General features: G+C 44.0%; 1 protein-coding gene across 1 annotated transcript in view; it reads right to left on the bottom strand.

Annotated features, from left to right (window-relative positions):
* The window catches only part of LOC106598122 (xylosyl- and glucuronyltransferase LARGE1), a 175360-nt gene that overhangs the window by 101929 nt on the left and 51094 nt on the right, over window positions 1–22337 (bottom strand). Inside the window, exon 3 of the mRNA XM_082977243.1 lies at window positions 4720–5042. Coding sequence (XP_082833369.1) covers window positions 4720–5042 — 323 coding nt within the window. The remainder of the gene's footprint in view (window positions 1–4719; window positions 5043–22337) is intronic.

The raw sequence follows: 22337 nt of genomic DNA, 5'->3' as shown, positions 1-22337 counted from the left end.
TATGACCAGGCTTTAATATGACCAGGCTTTAATATGACCAGGCTTTAATACAACCAGACCTTCAATATGACCAGGCTTTAATATGACCAGAACTTCAATATGACCAGGCTTTAATATGACCAGGCTTTAATATGACCAGAACTTCACTATGACCAGGCTTTAATATGACCAGGCTTTAATATGACCAGGCTTTAATACAACCAGACCTTCAATATGACCAGGCTTTAATATGACCAGAACTTCAATATGACCAGGCTTTAATATGACCAGGCTTTAATATGTCCAGGCTTTAATACAACCAGAACTTCCATATGACCAGGCTTTCAATATGACCAGGCTTTAATACAACCAGACCTTCAATATGACCAGGCTTTAATATGACCAGGCTTTAATACGACCAGGCTTTAATATGACCAGGCTTTAATATGACAAGGCTTTAATATGACAAGGCTTTAATACGACCAGGCTTTAATACGACCAGGCTTTAATACGACCAGGCTTTAATACGACCAGGCTTTAATATGACCAAACCTTCAATATGACCAGGCTTTAATACGACCAGAACTTCAATATGACCAGGCTTTAATATGTCCAGGCCTTAATACGACCAGGCTTTAATACAACCAGAACTTCAATATGACCAGGCTTTAATATGACCAGGCTTTAATATGACAAGACCTTTAATATGACCAGGCTTTAATATGACAAGACCTTTTTTTATAAAAAATTTTTTATTTCACCTTTATTTATCCAGGTAGGCTAGTTGAGAACAAGTCCTTTATTTAACCAGGTAGGCAAGTTGAGAACAAATTCTCATTTACAATTGCGACCTGGCCAAGATAAAGCAAAGCAGTTCGACACATACAACACAGAGTTACACATGGAGTAAAACAAACATACAGTCAATAATACAGTAGAAAAATAAGTCTATATACAATGTGAGCAAATGAGGTGAGATAAGGGAGGTAAAGGCAAAAAAGGCCATGGTGGCGAAGTAAATACAATATAGCAAGTAAAACACTGGAATGGTAGATTTGTAGTGGAAGAAAGAGCAAAGTAGAAATAGAAATAATGGGGTGCAAAGGAGCAAAATAAACTAAATAAATACAGTAGGGGAAGAGGTAGTTGTTTGGGCTAAATTATAGATGGGCTATGTACAGGTGCAGTGATCTGTGAGCTGCTCTGACAGCTGGTGCTTAAAGCTAGTGAGGGAGATAAGTGTTTCCAGTTTCAGAGATTTTTGGCAGCATGAGTGAAGGATGCTTTGTTGCGAAATAGGAAGCCAATTCCAGATTTAACTTTGGATTGGAGATGTTTGATGTGAGTCTGGAAGGAGAGTTTACAGTCTAACCAGACACCTAGCTATTTGTAGTTGTTCACATATTCTAAGTCAGAACCGTCCAGAGTAGTGATGCTGGACGGGCGGGCAGGTGCGGGCAGCGATCGGTTGAAGAGCATGCATTTAGTTTTACTTGTATTTAAGAGCAGTTGGAGGCCACGGAAGGAGAGTTGTATGGCATTGAAGCTCGTCTGGAGGGTTGTTAACACAGTGTCCAAAGAAGGGCCAGAAGTATACAGAATGGTGTCGTCTGCGTAGAGGTGGATCAGAGACTCACCAGCAGCAAGAGCGACATCATTGATGTATACAGAGAAAAGAGTTGGCCCAAGAATTGAACCCTGTGGCACCCCCATAGAGACTACCAGAGGCCCGGACAACAGGCCATCCGATTTGACACATTGAACTCTATCAGAGAAGTAGTTGGTGAACCAGGCGAGGCAATCATTTGAGAAACCAAGGCCATTGAGTCTGCCGATGAGGATGTGGTGATTGACAGAGTCGAAAGCCTTGGCCAGGTCAATGAATACGGCAGCACAGTAATGTCTCTTATCGATGGAGGTTAAGATATCGTTTAGGACCTTGAGCGTGGCTGAGGTGCACCCATGACCAGCTCTGAAACCAGATTGCGTAGCGGAGAAGGTGCAGTGGGATTCGAAATGGTCGGTAATCTGTTTGTTGACTTGGCTTTCGAAGACCTTAGAAAGGCAGGGTAGGATGGATATAGGTCTGTAGCAGTCTGGGTCAAGAGTATCCCCTCCTTTGAAGAGGGGGATGACAGCAGCAGCTTTCCAATCTTTGGAATTCTCAGACGACACGAAAGAGAGGTTGAACAGGCTAGTAATAGGGGTTGCAACAATTTCGGCAGATGATTTTAGAAAGAAAGGGTCCAGATTGTCTAGCCCGGCTGATTTGTAGGGGTCCAGATTTTGCAGCTCTTTCAGAACATCAGCTGACTGGATTTGGGAAAAGGAGAAATGGGAAAGGCTTGGGGAAGGCTTCAATATGTCCAGGCTTTAAAACGACCAGGCTTTAATACAACCAGACCTTCAATACGACCAGATCTTTAATATGACCAGGCTTTAATACGACCAGGCTTTAATATGACCAGGCTTTAATACGACCAGACCTTCAATACGACCAGATCTTTAATATGACCAGGCTTTAATATGACCAGGCTTTAATATGACCAGGCTTTAATACAACCAGACCTTCAATATGACCAGGCTTTAATATGACCAGGCTTTAATACGACCAGACCTTCAATACGACCAGATCTTTAATATGACCAGGCTTTAATATGACCAGGCTTTAATATGACCAGGCTTTAATACAACCAGACCTTCAATATGACCAGGCTTTAATACGTCCAGGCTTTAATACGACCAGGCTTTAATACGACCAGGCTTTAATATGACCAGGCTGTAATACAACCAGGCTTTAATACGACCAGGCTTTAATATGACCAGGCTTTAATACGACCAGGCTTTAATACGACCAGATCTTTAATATGACCAGGCTTTAATACGACCAGGCTTTAATACGACCAGGCTTTAATATGACCAGGCTGTTATACAACCAGGCTGTTGCTCAGGCCCTGAAGCCAGGATATGCATATAATTTGTACCATTGGAAAGAAAACATTTTGGCGTTTGTAGAAATGTTAAAATAATGCAGGAGAATATAACACAATAGATATGGTAGGAGATAATCCAAAGAAAAGCCAACCAGAATTTTTTTGAGAGACCATGCTCTTACAATGGAAGGTATAAGGGCATACTGGAAATTAGCTCCCTGGGTGCAATTCCTATGGCTTCCACAGGGTGTCAGCAGCAGTCTATGTTTAAGGTTTCAGGCTTGTAACTTCAAAAACGAAGAAGAAATAACAGTTTTAGTAAAGGTGGACAGTCTTGGAAATTCGTGCTTGCGAGCGCCATGAAGAAAGGACGCACCTGCTAAAATCGGTTTCCTTTTGAACATACTACTTTCCGGAATAAATATTATAGTTTGATTACATTTTCGGGTATCTGAGGAGTAAATAGAAATGTATTTTGACTTGTTGAAACAAAGTTTAGGGGTAGATTTTCGGATTCCTTTCTCTGCGCGTTGAACGAGTAGATTACTCAAATCGATGGCGCCAACTAAACTGACTTTTTGGGATATATATTTTTTTTTATTTCACCTTTATTTAACCAGGTAGGCTAGTTGAGAACAAATTCTCATTTACAACTGCGACCTGGCCAAGATAAAGCAAAGCAGCAGAGAGAACAGTCTATGACTTGGGTGACTGAAGTCTTTGACAATTTTTCCAAGACTGACTGACCAGTATGAAAATGTATGCACCCCTTACTATAAGTTGGCTCTGGTAAATGACTAAATAAAAATACAAAAGTAGATTACTTTATATATCAAATAGAAAATAGAAAAGGTGTGTTAGATGTTTGGATGACCTTAGGTATAGGCATAAAGCGAATGGACTACATGCAGTGCTGAAGGTTACATTACTGGCTGGTAGAGAATCAATACCCATGTGCACAGTACTGTCAGGATCAACTGTAGGAGAGACAAACCCACATTAATACTCTGTTGCCCACTGCAACCACAGTACTGTCAGGATCAACTGTTGGAGAGGCAAACCCACTAAACAGACCGTCTTATCTTACCTTATTACCTCCTAGTGTAACTCACCTCACACTTCTCTACCAGTCTTATCTTACCTTATTACCACCTAGTGTAACTCACCTCACACTTCTCTACCAGTCTTATCTTACCTTATTACCACCTAGTGTAACTCACCTCACACTAATCTACCAGTCTTATCTTACCTTATTACCTCCTAGTGTAACTCACCTCACACTAATCTACCAGTCTTATCTTACCTTATTACCTCCTAGTGTAACTCACCTCACACTAATCTACCAGTCTTATCTTACCTTATTACCTCCTAGTGTAACTCACCTCACACTAATCTACCAGTCTTATCTTACCTTATTACCTCCTAGTGTAACTCACCTCACACTAGTCTTATCTTACCTTATTACCTCCTAGTGTAACTCACCTCACACTAATCTACCAGTCTTATCTTACCTTATTACCTCCTAGTGTAACTCACCTCACACTAATCTACCAGTCTTATCTTACCTTATTACCTCCTAGTGTAACTCACCTCACACTAATCTACCAGGTCTTATCTTACCTTATTACCTCCTAGTGTAACTCACCTCACACTAATCTACCAGTCTTATCTTACCTTATTACCTCCTAGTGTAACTCACCTCACACTAATCTACCAGTCTTATCTTACCTTATTACCTCCTAGTGTAACTCACCTCACACTTCTCTACCAGTCTTATCTTACCTTATTACCTCCTAGTGTAACTCACCTCACACTTGTCTACCGCTGGCTGCTGCACACAGTCTGACCTGTTGCCCGAGGAGCCAGCTTTAAGCCCCGCCTCGTTGTCCCCTGTTCCCTCCTCCGAGTGAGTCTTGCTCTGGTTGCCGCGGTGATTGGCGTGATGCGGAGCAGGGCCAGCAGGGCTCCGGGGGGGTCGGCTGAGTTCACGGCGGAGAAGCTGGTTCTCCTCTTCGACCTCACGGACCCTCAGCTCCAACGCCTCCCTAGACACACCCCCTCCCAAGGCCCCGCCCCTGGCCGTCAACGTGGACAACTGAGGCAACAGGGGTGACAGGGGGAGGGGCTTCACTGTAGACGGGGAGGAGACAGAGAAACAGGAAGTTGATTAGAACTAATAGTGCCACATTCATTAAGATAACTGAGGGCCACGTTAAATCAGCTCACTGGCCATGTTGCGGCTCGTAGGCCACGAGTTTAAGACCACTGCAATAAGCCATTCACCTGGTACCAGATCTGTATGTGTTCAAGCCAACTGATCGTCAGCTGGCTAAAGCTCAGGCAGAATTGATACAAGCCTAACAGCAGGATATCATCACTACAGGGTATAGACTCAGCAGGATTCTCAACTTAAACTCAACTCTTAACTCGGCACAACTTCTCTCTGTGAATCAATACGAATCACTGACATTGCTGGATGTGATATGAGGAAAGATGAAACCAGAGCACTATGACTGCAGAAGAAGCACTTCAGACAAGGAGTAATGTCAGTGATTAGTGATTAGTATATATATATATATATATATATATATATATATCAGTCTAGCATCAGTGGTTAGTATATATATCAGCCTAGCATCAGTGATTAGTATATATATCAGCCTAGCATCAGTGGTTAGTATATATATCAGCCTAGCATCAGTGGTTAGTATATATATCAGCCTAGCATCAGTGGTTAGTATATATATCAGCCTAGCATCAGTGATTAGTATATATATCAGCCTAGCATCAGTGATTAGTATATATATCAGCCTAGCATCAGTGGTTAGTATATATATCAGCCTAGCATCAGTGGTTAGTATATATATCAGCCTAGCATCAGTGATTAGTATATATATCAGCCTAGCATCAGTGATTAGTATATCAGCCTAGCATCAGTGATTAGTATATATATCAGCCTAGCATCAGTGATTAGTATATCAGCCTAGCATCAGTGATTAGTATATATATCAGCCTAGCATCAGTGATTAGTATATATATCAGCCTAGCATCAGTGATGTTTCATGTCACTGTACTAAGAGGAGATGTTAAAGCTTTCACAACAGCAGCAGCAGTGGGGCTGAATGTCAAAAGACCTAATGGAGGCTGAAGTTTCAAATTAGCAGTCAGGTCCAAGTGATGCATCTCCAGCCTTCGAGCACACAGATACCGTTCAATCAATATCCTGGATACTGAGAGGAGAGCCGCAGGCTATAGCTACGCGCACCAGGCTCAAATTTCAGCTCGTATCAATTTCTCCTTCTTCTCTTTTTCCCCCATATGTCCTCAGACATGAGAGAATACAGTGAATGAAAAAAGTATTTGATCCCTTGCTGATTTTGTACGTTTGCCCACTGACAAAGAAATGATCAGTCTATCATTTTAATGGTAGGTTTATTTGAACAGTGAGAGACAGAATAACAACAAAAAAATCCAGAAAAACATGTCAAAAATGTTATAAAATGATTTGCATTTTAATGAGGGAAATAAGTATTTGACCCCTCTGCAAAACATGACTTAGTACTTGGTGGCAAAACCCTTGTTGGCAATCACAGAGGTTAGACGTTTCTTCTAGTTTTGTTGCCTTGGCCGTGTGTTTTGGGTCATTGTCATGCTGGAATATCCATCCACGACCCATTTTCAATGCCCTGGCTGAGGGAAGGAGGTTCTCACCCAAGATTTGACGGAACATGGCCACGTCCATTGTCCCTTTGATGTGGTGAAGTTGTCCTGTCCCCTTAGCAGAAAAACACCCCCAAAGCATAATGTTTCCACCTCCATGTTTGACGGTGGGGATGGTGTTCTTGGGGTCATAGGCAGCATTCCTTCTCCTCCAAACACGGCGAGTTGAGTTGATGTCAAAGAGCTCCATTTTGGTCTCATCTGACCACAACATTTTCATCCAGTTGTCCTCTGAGTCATTCAGATGTTCATTGGCAAACTTCAGACGGGCATGTATACGTGCTGTCTTGAGCACCTTGCGGGCGCTGCAGGATTTCAGTCCTTCATGGCGTAGTGTGTTACCAATTGTTTTCTTGGTGACTATGGTCCCAGTTGCCTTGAGATCATTGACAAGATCCTCCCGTGTAGTTCTGGGCTGATTCCTCACCGTTCTCATGATCATTGCAACTCCACGAGGTGAGATCTTGCATGGAGCCCCAGGCCGAGGGAAATTGACAGTTCTTTTGTGTTTCTTCCATTTGCGAATAATTGCACCAACTGTTGTCACCTTCTCACCAAGCTGCTTGGCGATGGTCTTGTAGCCCATTCCAGCCTTGTGTAGGTCTACAATCTTGTCCCTGACATCCTTGGAGAGCTCTTTGGTCTTGGCCATGGTGGAGAGTTTGGAATCTGATTGATTGATTGCTTCTGTGGACAGGTGTCTTTTATACAGGTAACAAGCTGAGATTAGGAGCACTCCTTTTAAGAGTGTGCTCCTAATCTCAGCTCGTTACCTGTATAAAAGACACCTGGGAGCCAGAAATCTTTCTGATTGAGAGGGGGTCAAATACTTATTTCCCTCATTAAAATGCAAATCATTTTATAACATTTTTGACATGCATTTTTCTGGATTTATTTGTTATTCTGTCTCTCACTGTTCAAATAAACCTACCATTAAAATTATAGACTGATCATTTCTTTGTCAGTGGGCAAACGTACAAAATCAGCAGGGGATAAAATACTTTTTCCCCCTCACTGTATGTAGTTACTTTCGTGTCCTAATATCAAGCAAAAAACTTCTGAAGTCCAGAACAACATTTGATGTATTGCAAAAAACAAAAATAATGATATTGAAAAATGATAAACCCCCCCCCAAAAAAAAGTAGAGAGAAAAAAAATTAGAACATTCATTGCAAGGAAATGAAATGCGAGAACAAATGTATTGTAAATGAATGGGACATTTCTTCTTCTCCTGTTGAAACATTGAAACCTTTGAGTTATTTAGCAGATGCTCTTATCCAGAGGATTGTTAAGGATAACACCACGGTGATTAAACACAATCTCCCTCTTTGCCTGCTATTGTCCCCATCTTCGCTTGTTGCCCTGGCACTTCTGAAGCTAGGAACACAAGCATTTCACTTTGAAATAACATCTGCTAAAACATGTGACCAATACAATTTGATTTAATTCAGCCTTTGTTTTTACAGTCTGTTTTTGTTTTTTTTGGCAGTTGCGAGTTTTGCGCCATTAATTCCAGCAGCGTACCACCCTGCATCCCACTGCTGGTCTTGCTGCTGAAGCTAAGCAGGGTTGGTCCTGGTCAGTCCCTGGATGGGAGACCAGATGCTCCTGGAAGTGGTGTTGGAGGGCCAGTAGGAGCCACTCTTCTGTTTGGTCTTCTAATCTAATGCTCTAGGGCAGTTTTTTATTTATTTTTTACCTTTATTTAACTAGGCAAGTCAGTTAAAAACAAAAATCTTATTTTCAATGACGGCCTAGGAACAGTGGGTTAACTGTCTTGTTCAGGGGGCAGAACGACAGATTTTTACCTTGTCAGCTCGGGGATTCGATCTTGCAACCTTTGGGTTACTAGTCCAACGTCCCAACCATCGATGGTGACTTTGCCCTGTGTAGGGTGCCATCTTTGGGATGGGATGATAAATGGATGTCCTGATTTGTTGACATTTAATGTGATACTAAAAGGTGTTAACCTCAGTGTCCTGGCTAAATTACATTATGACCACATAATCATCCCCCTCACTCCTAACTGACTAACATGGTGAGTGTTCTGGCACAAAATGGTGGCTGTGCATCAGACAGATCACTCCTCACCTCAACACCATGTTAGCTGATGTGTGGTGAGTGTTCTGGCACAAAATGGTGGCTGTGCATCAGACAGATCACTCCTCACCTCAACACCATGACAGCTGATGTGTGGTGAGTGTTCTGGCACAAAATGGTGGCTGTGCATCAGACAGATCACTCCTCAACACCATGATAGCTGATGTGTGGTGAGCGTTCTGGCACAAAATGGTGGCTGTGCATCAGACAGATCACTCCTCACCTCAACACCATGATGTGTGGTGAGTGTTCTGGCACAAAATGGTGGCTGTGCATCAGACAGATCACTCCTCAACACCATGATGTGTGGTGAGCGTTCTGGCACAAAATGGTGGCTGTGCATCAGACAGATCACTCCTCAACACCATGATGTGTGGTGAGCGTTCTGGCACAAAATGGTGGCTGTGCATCAGACAGATCACTCCTCAACACCATGATGTGTGGTGAGCGTTCTGGCACAAAATGGTGGCTGTGTATCACCCAGGTGATCTACACACATCGGTAGTGGGTGACTGTACTTTTGGGTTTTATTCTGGACTTCAGAAGTGTTGCTTGATATTAATGGCACTAAAGTAGCTCCATGAGAGAAGAGCCAAGGATGTTTGTGGATAGAAAGAAAAACAGTGTGTCTCCAGGGGGGTCGTGGTCCATTCAGAGCTGTGAAGACCTCTCTTTACTCCCCCTCACTCTCTCTGCTCTCTCTATGACCCTGGAGAGAGAGAATGATGAAGGGAGCAGAGAGAGAGAGGAAAGAGAGCTGAGAGAGAGAGAGAGAGAGAGAGAGGTCTCAGAGGAAAAAAACTCCAAATACTGACGGATTAAAAATAAAGCCGTTAGTTTCACAGTTCACTTCCTGTGAAATACACAGCAAGCGTCCGGTCTCCTGGCCACCTCTCCAATGCTAATTGATGTCAGCAGGACTAATGCACTCCTATAAGTCCACAGAACTGAGTTTATAACTGTCCAGTCCTGTCTAGAAGTTTAATATACTGTTATTTATACTGTCCTGTCTAGAAGTCTAATATACTGTTATTTATACTGTCTAGAAATCTAATATACTGTTATTTATAACTGTCCAGTACTGTCTAGAAGTCTAATATACTGTTCTTTATACTGTCCTGTCTAGAAGTCTAATATACTGTTATTTATACTGTCTAGAAATCTAATATACTGTTATTTATAACTGTCCAGTACTGTCTAGAAGTCTAATATACTGTTATTTATACTGTCTAGAAATCTAATATACTGTTATTTATACTGTCTAGAAATCTAATATACTGTTATTTATAACTGTCCAGTACTGTCTAGAAGTCTAATATACTGTTATTTATACTGTCCTGTCTAGAAGTCTAATATACTGTTATTTATACTGTCTAGAAATCTAATATACTGTTATTTATACTGTCTAGAAATCTAATATACTGTTATTTATACTGTCCAGTACTGTCTAGAAGTCTAATATACTGTTATTTATAACTGTCCTGTCTAGAAATCTAATATACTGTTATTTATAACTGTCTAGAAATCTAATATACTGTTATTTATACTGTCCAGTACTGTCTAGAAATCTAATATACTGTTATTTATAACTGTCCTGTCTAGAAATCTAATATACTGTTATTTATAACTGTCTAGAAATCTAATATACTGTTATTTATACTGTCTAGAAATCTAATATACTGTTATTTATACTGTCTAGAAATCTAATATACTGTTATTTATAACTGTCCAGTACTGTCTAGAAATCTAATATACTATTATTTATAACTGTCCAGTACTGTCTAGAAATCTAACATATTATTATTTATAACTGTCCAGTACTGTCTGGAAATCTAACATACTGTTATTTATAACTGTACTGTCTAGAAATCTAATATACTGTTATTTATACTGTCCTGTCTAGAAATCTAATATACTGTTATTTATAACTGTCCTGTCTAGAAATCTAATATACTGTTATTTATACTGTCCAGTACTGTCTAGAAATCTAATATACTGTTATTTATAACTGTCCTGTCTAGAAATATAATATACTGTTATTTATACTGTCCAGTCTAGAAATCTAATATACTGTTATTTATACTGTCCAGTACTGTCTAGAAATCTAATATACTGTTATTTATACTGTCCAGTCTAGAAATCTAATATACTGTTATTTATACTGTCCAGTACTGTCTAGAAATCTAATATACTGTTATTTATAACTGTATTGTCTAGAAATCGAATATACTGTTATTTATAACTGTCCAGTACTGTCTGGAAATCTAATATACTGTTATTTATACTGTCCTGTCCTGTCTAGAAGTCTAATATACTGTTATTTACAACTGTCCTGTCTATAAATCTAATATACTGTTATTTATACTGTATAGTACTGTCTAGAAATCTAATATACTGTTATTTATAACTGTAGTGTCTAGAAATCTAATATACTGTTATTTATACTGTCCAGTACTGTCTAGAAATCTAATATACTGTTATTTATAACTGTAGTGTGCTGGCAATAAATCCAATTTACTGTTATAAACTGGGTTTGTAAGTCCACAGCACTGTGTTTAGCAGGGCACAACTCTGGGTAGAAATCAAAATGTACCGTTATAACTCAACAGAACTGGTTCTCTAACTTCAGTGTATGTTAGTGGTTCCTTCAGTGTATGTTAGTGGTTCCTTCAGTGTATGTTAGTGGTTCCTTCAGTGTATGTTAGTGGTTCCTTCAGTGTATGTTAGTGGTTCCTTCAGTGTATGTTAGTGGTTCCTTCAGTGTATGTTAGTGGTTCCTTCAGTGTATGTTAGTGGTTCCTTCAGTGTATGTTAGTGGTTCCTTCAGTGTATGTTAGTGGTCGTTTAATGGTGGTTGGTTCATTGGCACCACCAGCCATAACCGTAGAACATTAAGTCATGGAAGAGTTGTTAAACTTCTCAATTAAACCTGTGATGCGGTAAACACAAAACACACTTCCTGCAGCCTTGAGGAAAGCCTCATAAATACATGAGAAATACTAATTACACATCGAAGACTTTTCCTCCAGATCAATAACCAAAAACCTCTCCTTGATACTTTACATGTATTGTTCATCACTTTAGTTATTTTAGCTCCACCGGTTCTGAAGAGCCCAGTGAGATATGGATTCAAGGCTGGGTTTGACGTTGTGGGGTTCAGCTTGGAGGCTTGGAGAGATGGAGGAGGAGAGGAGAAGTTTTCAATTACCTAACAACTGGTCCTCCTCATGGGTAGACAACACATCTGCTTCCCAAATGGCAACCTATTCCCTATACAGGCTCTGGTCTATAGTAGGGCACTATATAGGGAATAGGGCTCTGGTCTAAAGTAGTGCACTATATAGGGAATAGGGCTCTGGTCTAAAGTAGTGCACTATATAGGGAATAGGGCTCTGGTCTAAAGTAGTGCACTATATAGGGAATAGGGCTCTGGTCTAAAGTAGTGCACTATATAGACAATAGGGATCTGGTCTACAGTAGTGCACAATATAGACAATAGGGATCTGGTCTACAGTAGTGCACTATATAGGGAATAGGACTCTGGTGTAAAGTAGTGAACTATATAGGGAATAGGGAGCCATTTGGGACACATAATCATGATTCTAAGGAAAACATTCCCTCTGGTCCTTCAGAAGTGCGTCGTTTTCACCATGACTTTACCCCTCCAGGCAATTACACACTAAACATAGAATTATAGTTATGTTCCTCTGTAACTAATAAACATAGAATTATAGTTATGTTATTCTGTAACTAATAAACATAGAATTATAGTTATGTTCCTCTGTAACTAATAAACATAGAATTATAGTTATGTTATTCTGTAACTTATAAACATAGAATTATAGTTATGTTATTCTGTAACTTATAAACATAGAATTATAGTTATGTTATTCTGTAACTAATAAACATAGAATTATAGTTATGTTCCTCTGTAACTAATAAACATAGAATTATAGTTATGTTATTCTGTAACTTATAAACATAGAATTATAGTTATGTTATTCTGTAACTTATAAACATAGAATTATAGTTATGTTATTCTGTAACTAATAAACATAGAATTATAGTTATGTTCCTCTGTATCTTATAAACATAGAATTATAGTTATGTTATTCTGTAACTTATAAACATAGAATTATAGTTATGTTATTCTGTAACTAATAAACATAGAATTATAGTTATGTTCCTCTGTAACTAATAAACATAGAATTATAGTTATGTTATTCTGTAACTTATAAACATAGAATTATAGTTATGTTATTCTGTAACTTATAAACATAGAATTATAGTTATGTTATTCTGTAACTTATAAACATAGAATTATAGTTATGTTATTCTGTAACTTATAAACATAGAATTATAGTTATGTTATTCTGTATCTTATAAACATAGAATTATAGTTATGTTATTCTGTAACTTATAAACATAGAATTATAGTTATGTTATTCTGTATCTTATAAACATAGAATTATAGTTATGTTATTCTGTAACTAATAAACATAGAATTATAGTTATGTTCCTCTGTAGTATATAAACATAGCCAGCTAGCTGTCTGGAGTAATGTTCCTCTGTAGTATATAAACATAGCCAGCTAGCTGTCTGGAGTAATGTTCCTCTGTATCTTATAAACATAGCCAGCTAGCTGTCTGGAGTAATGTTCCTCTGTAGTATATAAACATAGTCAGCTAGCTGTCTGGAGTAATGTTCCTCTGTAGTATATAAACATAGCCAGCTAGCTGTCTGGAGTAATGTTCCTCTGTAGTATATAAACATAGTCAGCTAGCTGTCTGGAGTAATGTTCCTCTGTAGTATATAAACATAGCCAGCTAGCTGTCTGGAGTAATGTTCCTCTGTAGTATATAAACATAGCCAGCTAGCTGTCTGGAGTAATGTTCCTCTGTAGTATATAAACATAGCCAGCTAGCTGTCTGGAGTAATGTTCCTCTGTAACTTATAAACATAGCCAGCTAGCTGTCTGGAGTAATGTTCCTCTGTAGTTTATAAACATAGCCAGCTAGCTGTCTGGAGTAATGTTCCTCTGTAGTATATAAACATAGTCAGCTAGCTGTCTGGAGTAATGTTCCTCTGTAGTATATAAACATAGCCAGCTAGCTGTCTGGAGTAATGTTCCTCTGTATCTTATAAACATAGCCAGCTAGCTGTCTGGAGTAATGTTCCTCTGTAGTATATAAACATAGCCAGCTAGCTGTCTGGAGTAATATTCCTCTGTAGTATATAAACATAGCCAGCTAGCTGTCTGGAGTAATGTTCCTCTGTAGTATATAAACATAGCCAGCTAGCTGTCTGGAGTAATGTTCCTCTGTAGTATATAAACATAGCCAGCTAGCTGTCTGGAGTAATGTTCCTCTGTAGTATATAAACATAGCCAGCTAGCTGTCTGGAGTAATGTTCCTCTGTATCTTATAAACATAGCCAGCTAGCTGTCTGGAGGAATGTTCCTCTGTAGTTTATAAACATAGCCAGCTAGCTGTCTGGAGTAATATTCCTCTGTAGTATATAAACATAGCCAGCTAGCTGTCTGGAGTAATGTTCCTCTGTAGTTTATAAACATAGCCAGCTAGCTGTCTGGAGTAATGTTCCTCTGTAGTATATAAACATAGTCAGCTAGCTGTCTGGAGTAATGTTCCTCTGTAGTATATAAACATAGCCAGCTAGCTGTCTGGAGTAATGTTCCTCTGTAGTATATAAACATAGCCAGCTAGCTGTCTGGAGTAATGTTCCTCTGTAGTTTATAAACATAGCCAGCTAGCTGTCTGGAGTAATGTTCCTCTGTAGTATATAAACATAGCCAGCTAGCTGTCTGGAGTAATGTTCCTCTGTAGTTTATAAACATAGCCAGCTAGCTGTCTGGAGTAATGTTCCTCTGTATCTTATAAACATAGCCAGCTAGCTGTCTGGAGTAATGTTCCTCTGTACAGTAGCTTAAAAACATAGCCCAGCTTTCTGGGCCAACTCTCTCAGCTATAGCCCCTAGTTTGTCTTATTGTGATGAAAGAAGGGCCATTCTTCAAAGCAGGTGGAATTAAAGGTTTCTGTGCAGTTTGAATTGTGATTGTGATCGTGAAATTGTGTATGTAGTTCTGTCCTTGAGCTGTTCTTGTCTATTATATCATTCTGTATTACGTTTCATGTTTCATGTCGACCCCAAGGAAGAGTAGCTGCTGCTTTTGTAACAGCTAATGTGGATCCTAATAAAATACCAAATCATGCTGAGCTGCACAGCCTCTCCAGAGCGGTGCTATCTCTAGACACAGTACACTTTGACCCCTCTGGATCGACGCCCTGGGAATGGGCTGACCTAACCTTAACAGCCCGTGGTCAACCAGCCAACAGCTAGGATGTAGAGCTGCAGAGAGAGATGCTGTGGCTTGATGGACGTCTCCCGACCCTTGGTGGTGTGCTTGGTCTCATTGGACAGTGTGTTTTGTGCTGATCTGGCAGCACATTTGGCACGCCATGGTGTCACAGTGACAAAGGGATGAGGTTAGAGAGAGACAGGCTTGGAGACGGTGGGAGGAGGTGAGAGAGACAGGCTTGGAGACAGGGGGAGGAGGGAGAGACAGGCGTGGAGACGGGGGGAGGAGGGAGAGACAGGCGTGGAGACAGTGGGAGGAGGGAGAGACAGGCGTGGAGACGGGGGGAGGAGGGAGAGACAGGCGTGGAGACAGTGGGAGGAGGGAGAGACAGGCGTGGAGACGGGGGGAGGAGGGAGAGACAGGCGTGGAGACGGGGGGAGGAGGGAGAGACAGTGGGAGGAGGAGAGAGAGACAGGCGTGGAGACGGTGGGAGGAGGTGAGAGAGACAGGCTTGGAGACAGGGGGAGGAGGGAGAGACAGGCGTGGAGACGGGGGGAGGAGGGAGAGACAGGCGTGGAGACAGGGGGAGGAGGGAGAGACAGGCGTGGAGACGGGGGGAGGAGGGAGAGACAGGCGTGGAGACAGTGGGAGGAGGGAGAGACAGTGGGAGGAGGAGAGAGAGACAGGCGTGGAGACGGTGGGAGGAGGTGAGAGAGACGTTGGGAGGAGGACAGAGAGACAGGCGTGGAGACAGTGGGAGGAGGGAGAGACAGGCGTGGAGACGGGGGGAGGAGGAGAGAGAGACAGTGGGAGGAGGTGAGAGAGACAGGCGTGGAGACAGTGGGAGGAGGAGAGAGAGACAGGCGTGGAGACAGTGGGAGGAGGTGAGAGAGACAGGCGTGGAGACAGTGGGAGGAGGTGGGAGAGACAGGCGTGGAGACGGTGGGAGGAGGAGAGAGAGACAGGCGTGGAGACGGCGGGAGGAGATGAGAGAGACAGGCGTGGAGACGGCGGGAGGGAGGTGGGAGATCACCAGGTCCCCAGCTACCCCTGTGTTATGACTCAGAGAGATGTGATATGTTGTTGTTGTTGTGAAAGCAGCAATATCATGTAGAAACTTTATTTAGAACAACCATGTTGTGTATGATATTAGCCTAGCGCTCTACACCTGTATCATGTTGTGTATGATATTAGCCTAGCGCTCAACACCTGTATCATGTTGTGTATGGTATTAGCCTAGCTCCTAGCTCTCTACAACTGTATCATGTTGTGTATGGTATTAGCCTAGCGCTCTACACCTGTATCATGTTGTGTATGGTATTAGCCTAGCGCTCTACACCTGTATCATGTTGTGTATGGTATTAGCCTAGCGCTCAACACCTGTATCATGTTGTGTATGGTATTAGCCTAGCTCCTAGCTCTCTACACCTGTATCATGTTGTGTATGGTATTAGCCTAGCGCTCTACACCTGTATCATGTTGTGTATGGTATTAGCCTAGCGCTCAACACCTGTATCATGTTGTGTATGGTATTAGCCTAGCTCCTAGCTCTCTACACCTGTATCATGTTGTGTATGGTATTAGCCTAGCGCTCTACACCTGTATCATGTTGTGTATGGTATTAGCCTAGCTCCTAGCTCTCTACACCTGTATCATGTGGTGTATGGTATTAGCCTAGCGCTCTACACCTGTATCATGTTGTGTATGGTATTAGCCTAGCGCTCTACACCTGTATCATGTTGTGTATTTTATTAGCCTAGCTCTCTACACCTGTATCATGTTGTGTATGGTATTAGCCTAGCTCCTAGCTCTCTACACCTGTATCATGTTGTGTACGGTATTAGCCTAGCGCTCTACACCTGTATCATGTTGTGTATGGTATTAGCCTAGCTCTCTACACCTGTATCATGTTGTGTATGGTATTAGCCTAGCTCTCTACACTTGCGTAGAGCTAGACTTGAAACTACTTAATTTCTTTATTTCTTAAATGTATTTCTTTAATTTATTCCGTCCAGAAGACCTTGAGTGTTTATCTTCCTAGATTCCCTGTGTGTCCATCGCTCTCACTTCAAACCCCCAAACAAAACAAACCCCTTTATGTATCATTAGGGTCCACTGCAGAGCTAGCCGTGCACAACCTGACACATTCAGGTCCGTGTAACTTGATTTATCTCTGTACTACTCTGACTACTAACTCAGAGGATGACAGTGTGCTGGGGTGGAGATGGGAGGAGGGGAGGAGAGGAGGGGAGAGGGAGGGGAGAGGGGAGGAGAGGAGAGGAGAGAGGGAGGAGGGGAGGAAAGGAGGGGAGAGGGAGGAGGGGTGGAGAGGGAGGAGGGGAGGAAAGAGTGGAGAGGGAGGAGGAGAGGAAAGGAGGGGAGGAAAGACTAGAGAGGGAGGAGGAGAGAGGGAGGAGGGAGGAGGGTAGGAGGAGAGGAGAGAGGGAGGAGAGGAGGAAAGAGTGGAGAGGGAGGAGGAGAGGAAAGATTGGAGAGGGAGGAGGAGAGAGGGCGGAGGAGAGGGAGGAGGAGGGGAGGAAAGAGGAGAGGGAGGAGGGGAGGAGAGAGTGGAGAGGGAAGAGGAGAGGAGAGAGGGGAGAGGGAGGAGGAGGAGAGGAAAGACTAGAGAGGGAGAAGGAGAGAGGGAGGAGGGGAGACAGAGGAGGAGGGGAGGAAAGAGGAGAGGAGAAGGGGAGGAGAGAGGGGAGAGGGAGGAGAGAGGGGAGAGGGAGGAGGAGGGGAGGAAAGAGGAGAGGGAGGAGAGGAGGAGGAGAGAGGGAGGAGGGGAGAGGGAGGAGGAGAGAGGGAGGAGGGGAGGAAAGAGTGGAAAGATTGGAGAGGGAGGAGGGGAGAGGGAGGAGGGGAGGAGAGAGGGAGGAGGGGAGGGGAGGCAGGACTGACAGTCACGGTATATTATCCATGGAAATTGTTTACAGGAATAGAAGAGTTCCCCAATGTCAGCTGTTGTTTCCCGGGGAGGTTTTAAAAAGAAGGACCATCTCCCAGGAGACTCAAGTATGGGTAGCGGCAGCCCAATATGGCGACCGGAGTATGGGGAAGTAGCGAATCAGCTAATTGGGCAGATTTGTTGCCTCTGCAGACTGTTTTGCGTAGCTGATTGGTCTGCACAGCCCGAGGTGCTTTCTGCTGTGTATTAGGATGGCGTCGCCAGCGGTAGCTAACGTGGCATCTTTTCCCCCATCCCATGATTTTAATTCAAGTAGAATGGCAGCCGACACAATAAATATGTAATACTGATAACTATCTAGATGTCTCCTTGATAGATACATACAGTCTACTACTCAATGGGGAGGATATGGAGGCCAACAACACCAGGACACAGTGGCCTTGGCTCGGCTTAACAAGCATTACTGTCCGGCCAATATCAGGGTGACAATATCAGGGTGACAATATCAGGGTGCCAATATCAGGGTGACAATATCAGGGTGACAATATCAGGGTGACAATATCAGGGTGCCAATATCAGGGTGCCAATATCAGGGTGACAATATCAGGCTGCCAATATCAGGGTGCCAATATCAGGGTGACAATATCAGGGTGACAATAACAGGGTGCCAATATCAGGGTGACAATATCAGGGTGACAATAACAGGGTGACAATATCAGGGTGCCAATATCAGGGTGACAATAACAGGGTGACAATATCAGGGTGCCAATAACAGGGTGCCAATATCAGGGTGCCAATATCAGGCTGCCAATATCAGGGTGACAATATCAGGGTGCCAATATCAGGGGGCCAATATCAGGGTGCCAATATCAGGCTGCCAATATCAGGGTGACAATATCAGGGTGACAATATCAGGGTGACAATAACAGGGTGACAATATCAGGGTGACAATATCAGGGTGACAATATCAGGGTGACAATAACAGGGTGACAATATCAGGGTGCCAATATCAGGGTGCCAATATCAGGGTGCACAGGGGACTATCAGGGTGACAATAACAGGGTGACAATATCAGGGTGACAATATCAGGCTGCCAATATCAGGGTGCCAATATCAGGGTGCCAATATCAGGGTGCCAATAACAGGGTGCCAATATCAGGGTGACAATATCAGGGTGCCAATATCAGGGTGACAATATCAGGGTGCCAATATCAGGGTGCCAATAACAGGGTGCCAATATCAGGGTGACAATAACAGGGTGACAATAACAGGGTGACAATATCAGGGTGACAATATCAGGGTGACAATATCAGGGTGCCAATATCAGGGTGCCAATATCATGGTGCCAATATCAGGGTGACAATAACAGGGTGACAATATCAGGGTGACAATATCAGGGTGACAATATCAGGGTGCCAATAATAGGATGCCAATATCAGGGTGACAATAATAGGGTGCCAATATCAGGGTGCCAATATCAGGGTGCCAATATCAGGGTGCCAGTCACAGTAAGAACAGGCATACAACAAGCAACAGCACACCCATCATCAATACTTTAATCAAAAATAAACAAATCGTCAGTTTTATAACTGAAAATCTACAAATCATTAGTTTAAAACCAACAGTAAAGTACGACTCAGACTCATCCATCCTCTTGAGTTAAAAACAGAAGTCCAAACTCTCACAGTCCGGTGGCTCAAAGTCCGGTGGTTGGTGGTGAAAAACGGAAGGGAAAAAAACACTGCTCAATCAAAACAGGCTAACCTATAGCAGAGCGCTTTGACGCCTTCCACGCGCCCGCTACCTTTCTCTTCCGCGCCCGCTACCTTTCCCCTTCCCACGCGCCCGCTACCTTTCCCTTCCGCGCCCGCTACCTTTCCCCTTCCGCGCCCGCTACCTTTCCCTTCCGCGCGCCCGCTACCTTTCCCTTCCGCGCGCCCGCTACCTTTCCCTTCCGCGCGCCCGCTACCTTTCCCTTCCGCGCCCCGCTACCTTTCCCTTCCGCGCCCGCTACCTTTCCCTTCCGCGCCCGCTACCTTTCCCTTCCGCGCCCGCTACCTTTCCCTTCCGCGCCCGCTACCTTTCCCTTCCGCGCCCGCTACCTTTCCCTTCCGCGCCCGCTACCTTTCCCTTCCGCGCCCGCTACCTTTCCCTTCCGCGCCCGCTACCTTTCCCTTCCGCGCCCGCTACCTTTCCCTTCCGCGCCCGCTACCTTTCCCTTCCGCGCCCGCTACCTTTCCCTTCCGCGCCCGCTACCTTTCCCTTCCGCGCCCGCTACCTTTCCCTTCCGCGCCCCGCTACCTTTCCCTTCCGCGCCCGCTACCTTTCCCTTCCGCGCCCGCTACCTTTCCCTTCCGCGCCCGCTACCTTTCCCTTCCGCGCCCGCTACCTTTCCCTTCCGCGCCCGCTACCTTTCCCTTCCGCGCGCCCGCTACCTTTCCCTTCCGCGCCCGCTACCTTTCCCTTCCGCGCCCGCTACCTTTCCCTTCCGCGCCCGCTACCTTTCCCTTCGCGCGCCCGCTACCTTTCCCTTCCGCGCCCGCTACCTTTCCCTTCCACGCCCGCTACCTTTCCCTTCCGCGCCCGCTACCTTTCCCTTCCGCGCCCGCTACCTTTCCCTTCCTTTGAATCCTGTAATAATGTATACACAGCCTCAGGACTTCCTCTTACAACATAAGTCGGCAGATACAGTCCACTGTGCTCTGATCCGTCTGGTCGGTCTAATGGAAATATGCTGATTCAAACTAGGTGACCATGGAGACCGCTGCTAGGCTCCGCCTCATTATTTATCAACTTCCTGTTCCTCCTAATGAATATTCAACATGTTTACATGTTTATACCAGGGTCGAAAAACCAAAACAAACATCCTCAACTTTTATATTAATTGGGACATTCATGTTTTATGGAAACTTCATTATTACGTCACCATGGTGACGAGAAGCCCCACCAGGCGGTAACGCTATGCTAATTCCCTGGACGTTAGCTGTCCCAGTTGGAGATGTAGATGGATGGAGAATAGCATCAGACTGTTGAATAATCAAAAGGAAAAGCCTCCCTGCGTTTCTAAATGTGGGATGTGCTCTATATGCATGATGAGCAGGCCACAGCGAGAGAGGAGAGGGAGCGAGAGAGAGGAGAACGAGGAGAGATAGATGGAGCCAGAGAGAAAGAGGAGAGGGAGAGAGAGATGGAGTGAGAGAGGAGAGCCACAGCGAGAGAGGAGAGGGAGCGAGAGAGAAAGAGAGGAGCGATAGATGGAGCCAGAGAGAAAGAGGAGAGGGAGAGAGAGATGGAGCGAGAGAGGAGAGCCACAGCGAGAGATGAGAGGGAGTGAGAGAGAGAAGAACGAGGAGAGATAGATGGAGCCAGAGAGGAGAGCCACAGCGAGAGAGAGATGGAGCCAGAGAGAAAGAGAGGAGAGGGAGAGAGAGAGAGATGGAGCGAGAGAGGAGAACCACAGCGAGAGAGAGATGGAGCCAGAGAGAAGAACGAGGAGAGCCACAGCGAGAGAGAGATGGAGCCAGAGAGAAGAACGAGGAGAGCCACAGCGAGAGAGAGATGGAGCCAGAGAGAAGAACGAGGAGAGCCACAGCGAGAGAGGAGAATGATGAGAGGGAGAGATAGATGGAGCGAGAGAGGAGAGCCACAGCGATAGGGAGACAGAGAGAGAGAGAGAGCTAGAGGGAGAACCACAGCGATAGGGAGACAGAGAGAGAGAGAGAGCTAGAGGGAGAACCACAGCGATAGGGAGACGGAGCGATAGGGAGACGGAGCGAGAGAGGAGAGCCACAGCGATAGGGAGACAGAGAGAGAGAGAGAGCTAGAGGGAGAACCACAGCGATAGGGAGACGGAGCGAGAGAGAGAGAGAGAGAGAGCCACAGCGAGAGGGAGACGGAGCGAGAGAGAGACACAGCGAGAGGGAGACGGAGAGAGAGAGAGAGAAACAGAGCTAGAGGGAGAGCCACAGCAATAGGGAGATGGGGAGAGAGAGAGAGAGAGGAGAGAGAGAGAGAGAGAGAGAGAGAGAGAGAGAGAGAGAGAGAGAGAGAGCTAGAGGGAGAGACACAGCGATAGGAAGACAGAGCGAGAGAGGAGAGCCACAGCGAGAGGGAGAGCCACAGCGATAGGGAGACGGAGAGAGAGAGAGACACAGCGAGAGGGAGACGGAGCGAGAGAGAGAGAGAGAGAGAGCCACAGCGAGAGGGAGACGGAGCGAGAGAGAGACACAGCGAGAGGGAGACGGAGAGAGAGAGAGAGAAACAGAGCTAGAGGGAGAGCCACAGCAATAGGGAGATGGGGAGAGAGAGAGAGAGAGAGAGAGAGAGAGAGATAGAGAGAGAGAGAGAGAGAGAGAGAGCGAGAGAGAGAGCGAGAGAGAT

The sequence above is a fragment of the Salmo salar genome, chromosome 07 (assembly GCF_965601325.2).
Source record: "Salmo salar chromosome 07, fSalSal1, whole genome shotgun sequence".
In the NCBI taxonomy this organism is placed as follows: domain Eukaryota; kingdom Metazoa; phylum Chordata; class Actinopteri; order Salmoniformes; family Salmonidae; genus Salmo; species Salmo salar.
This window is presented reverse-complemented; position numbering and strand designations above follow the sequence as displayed.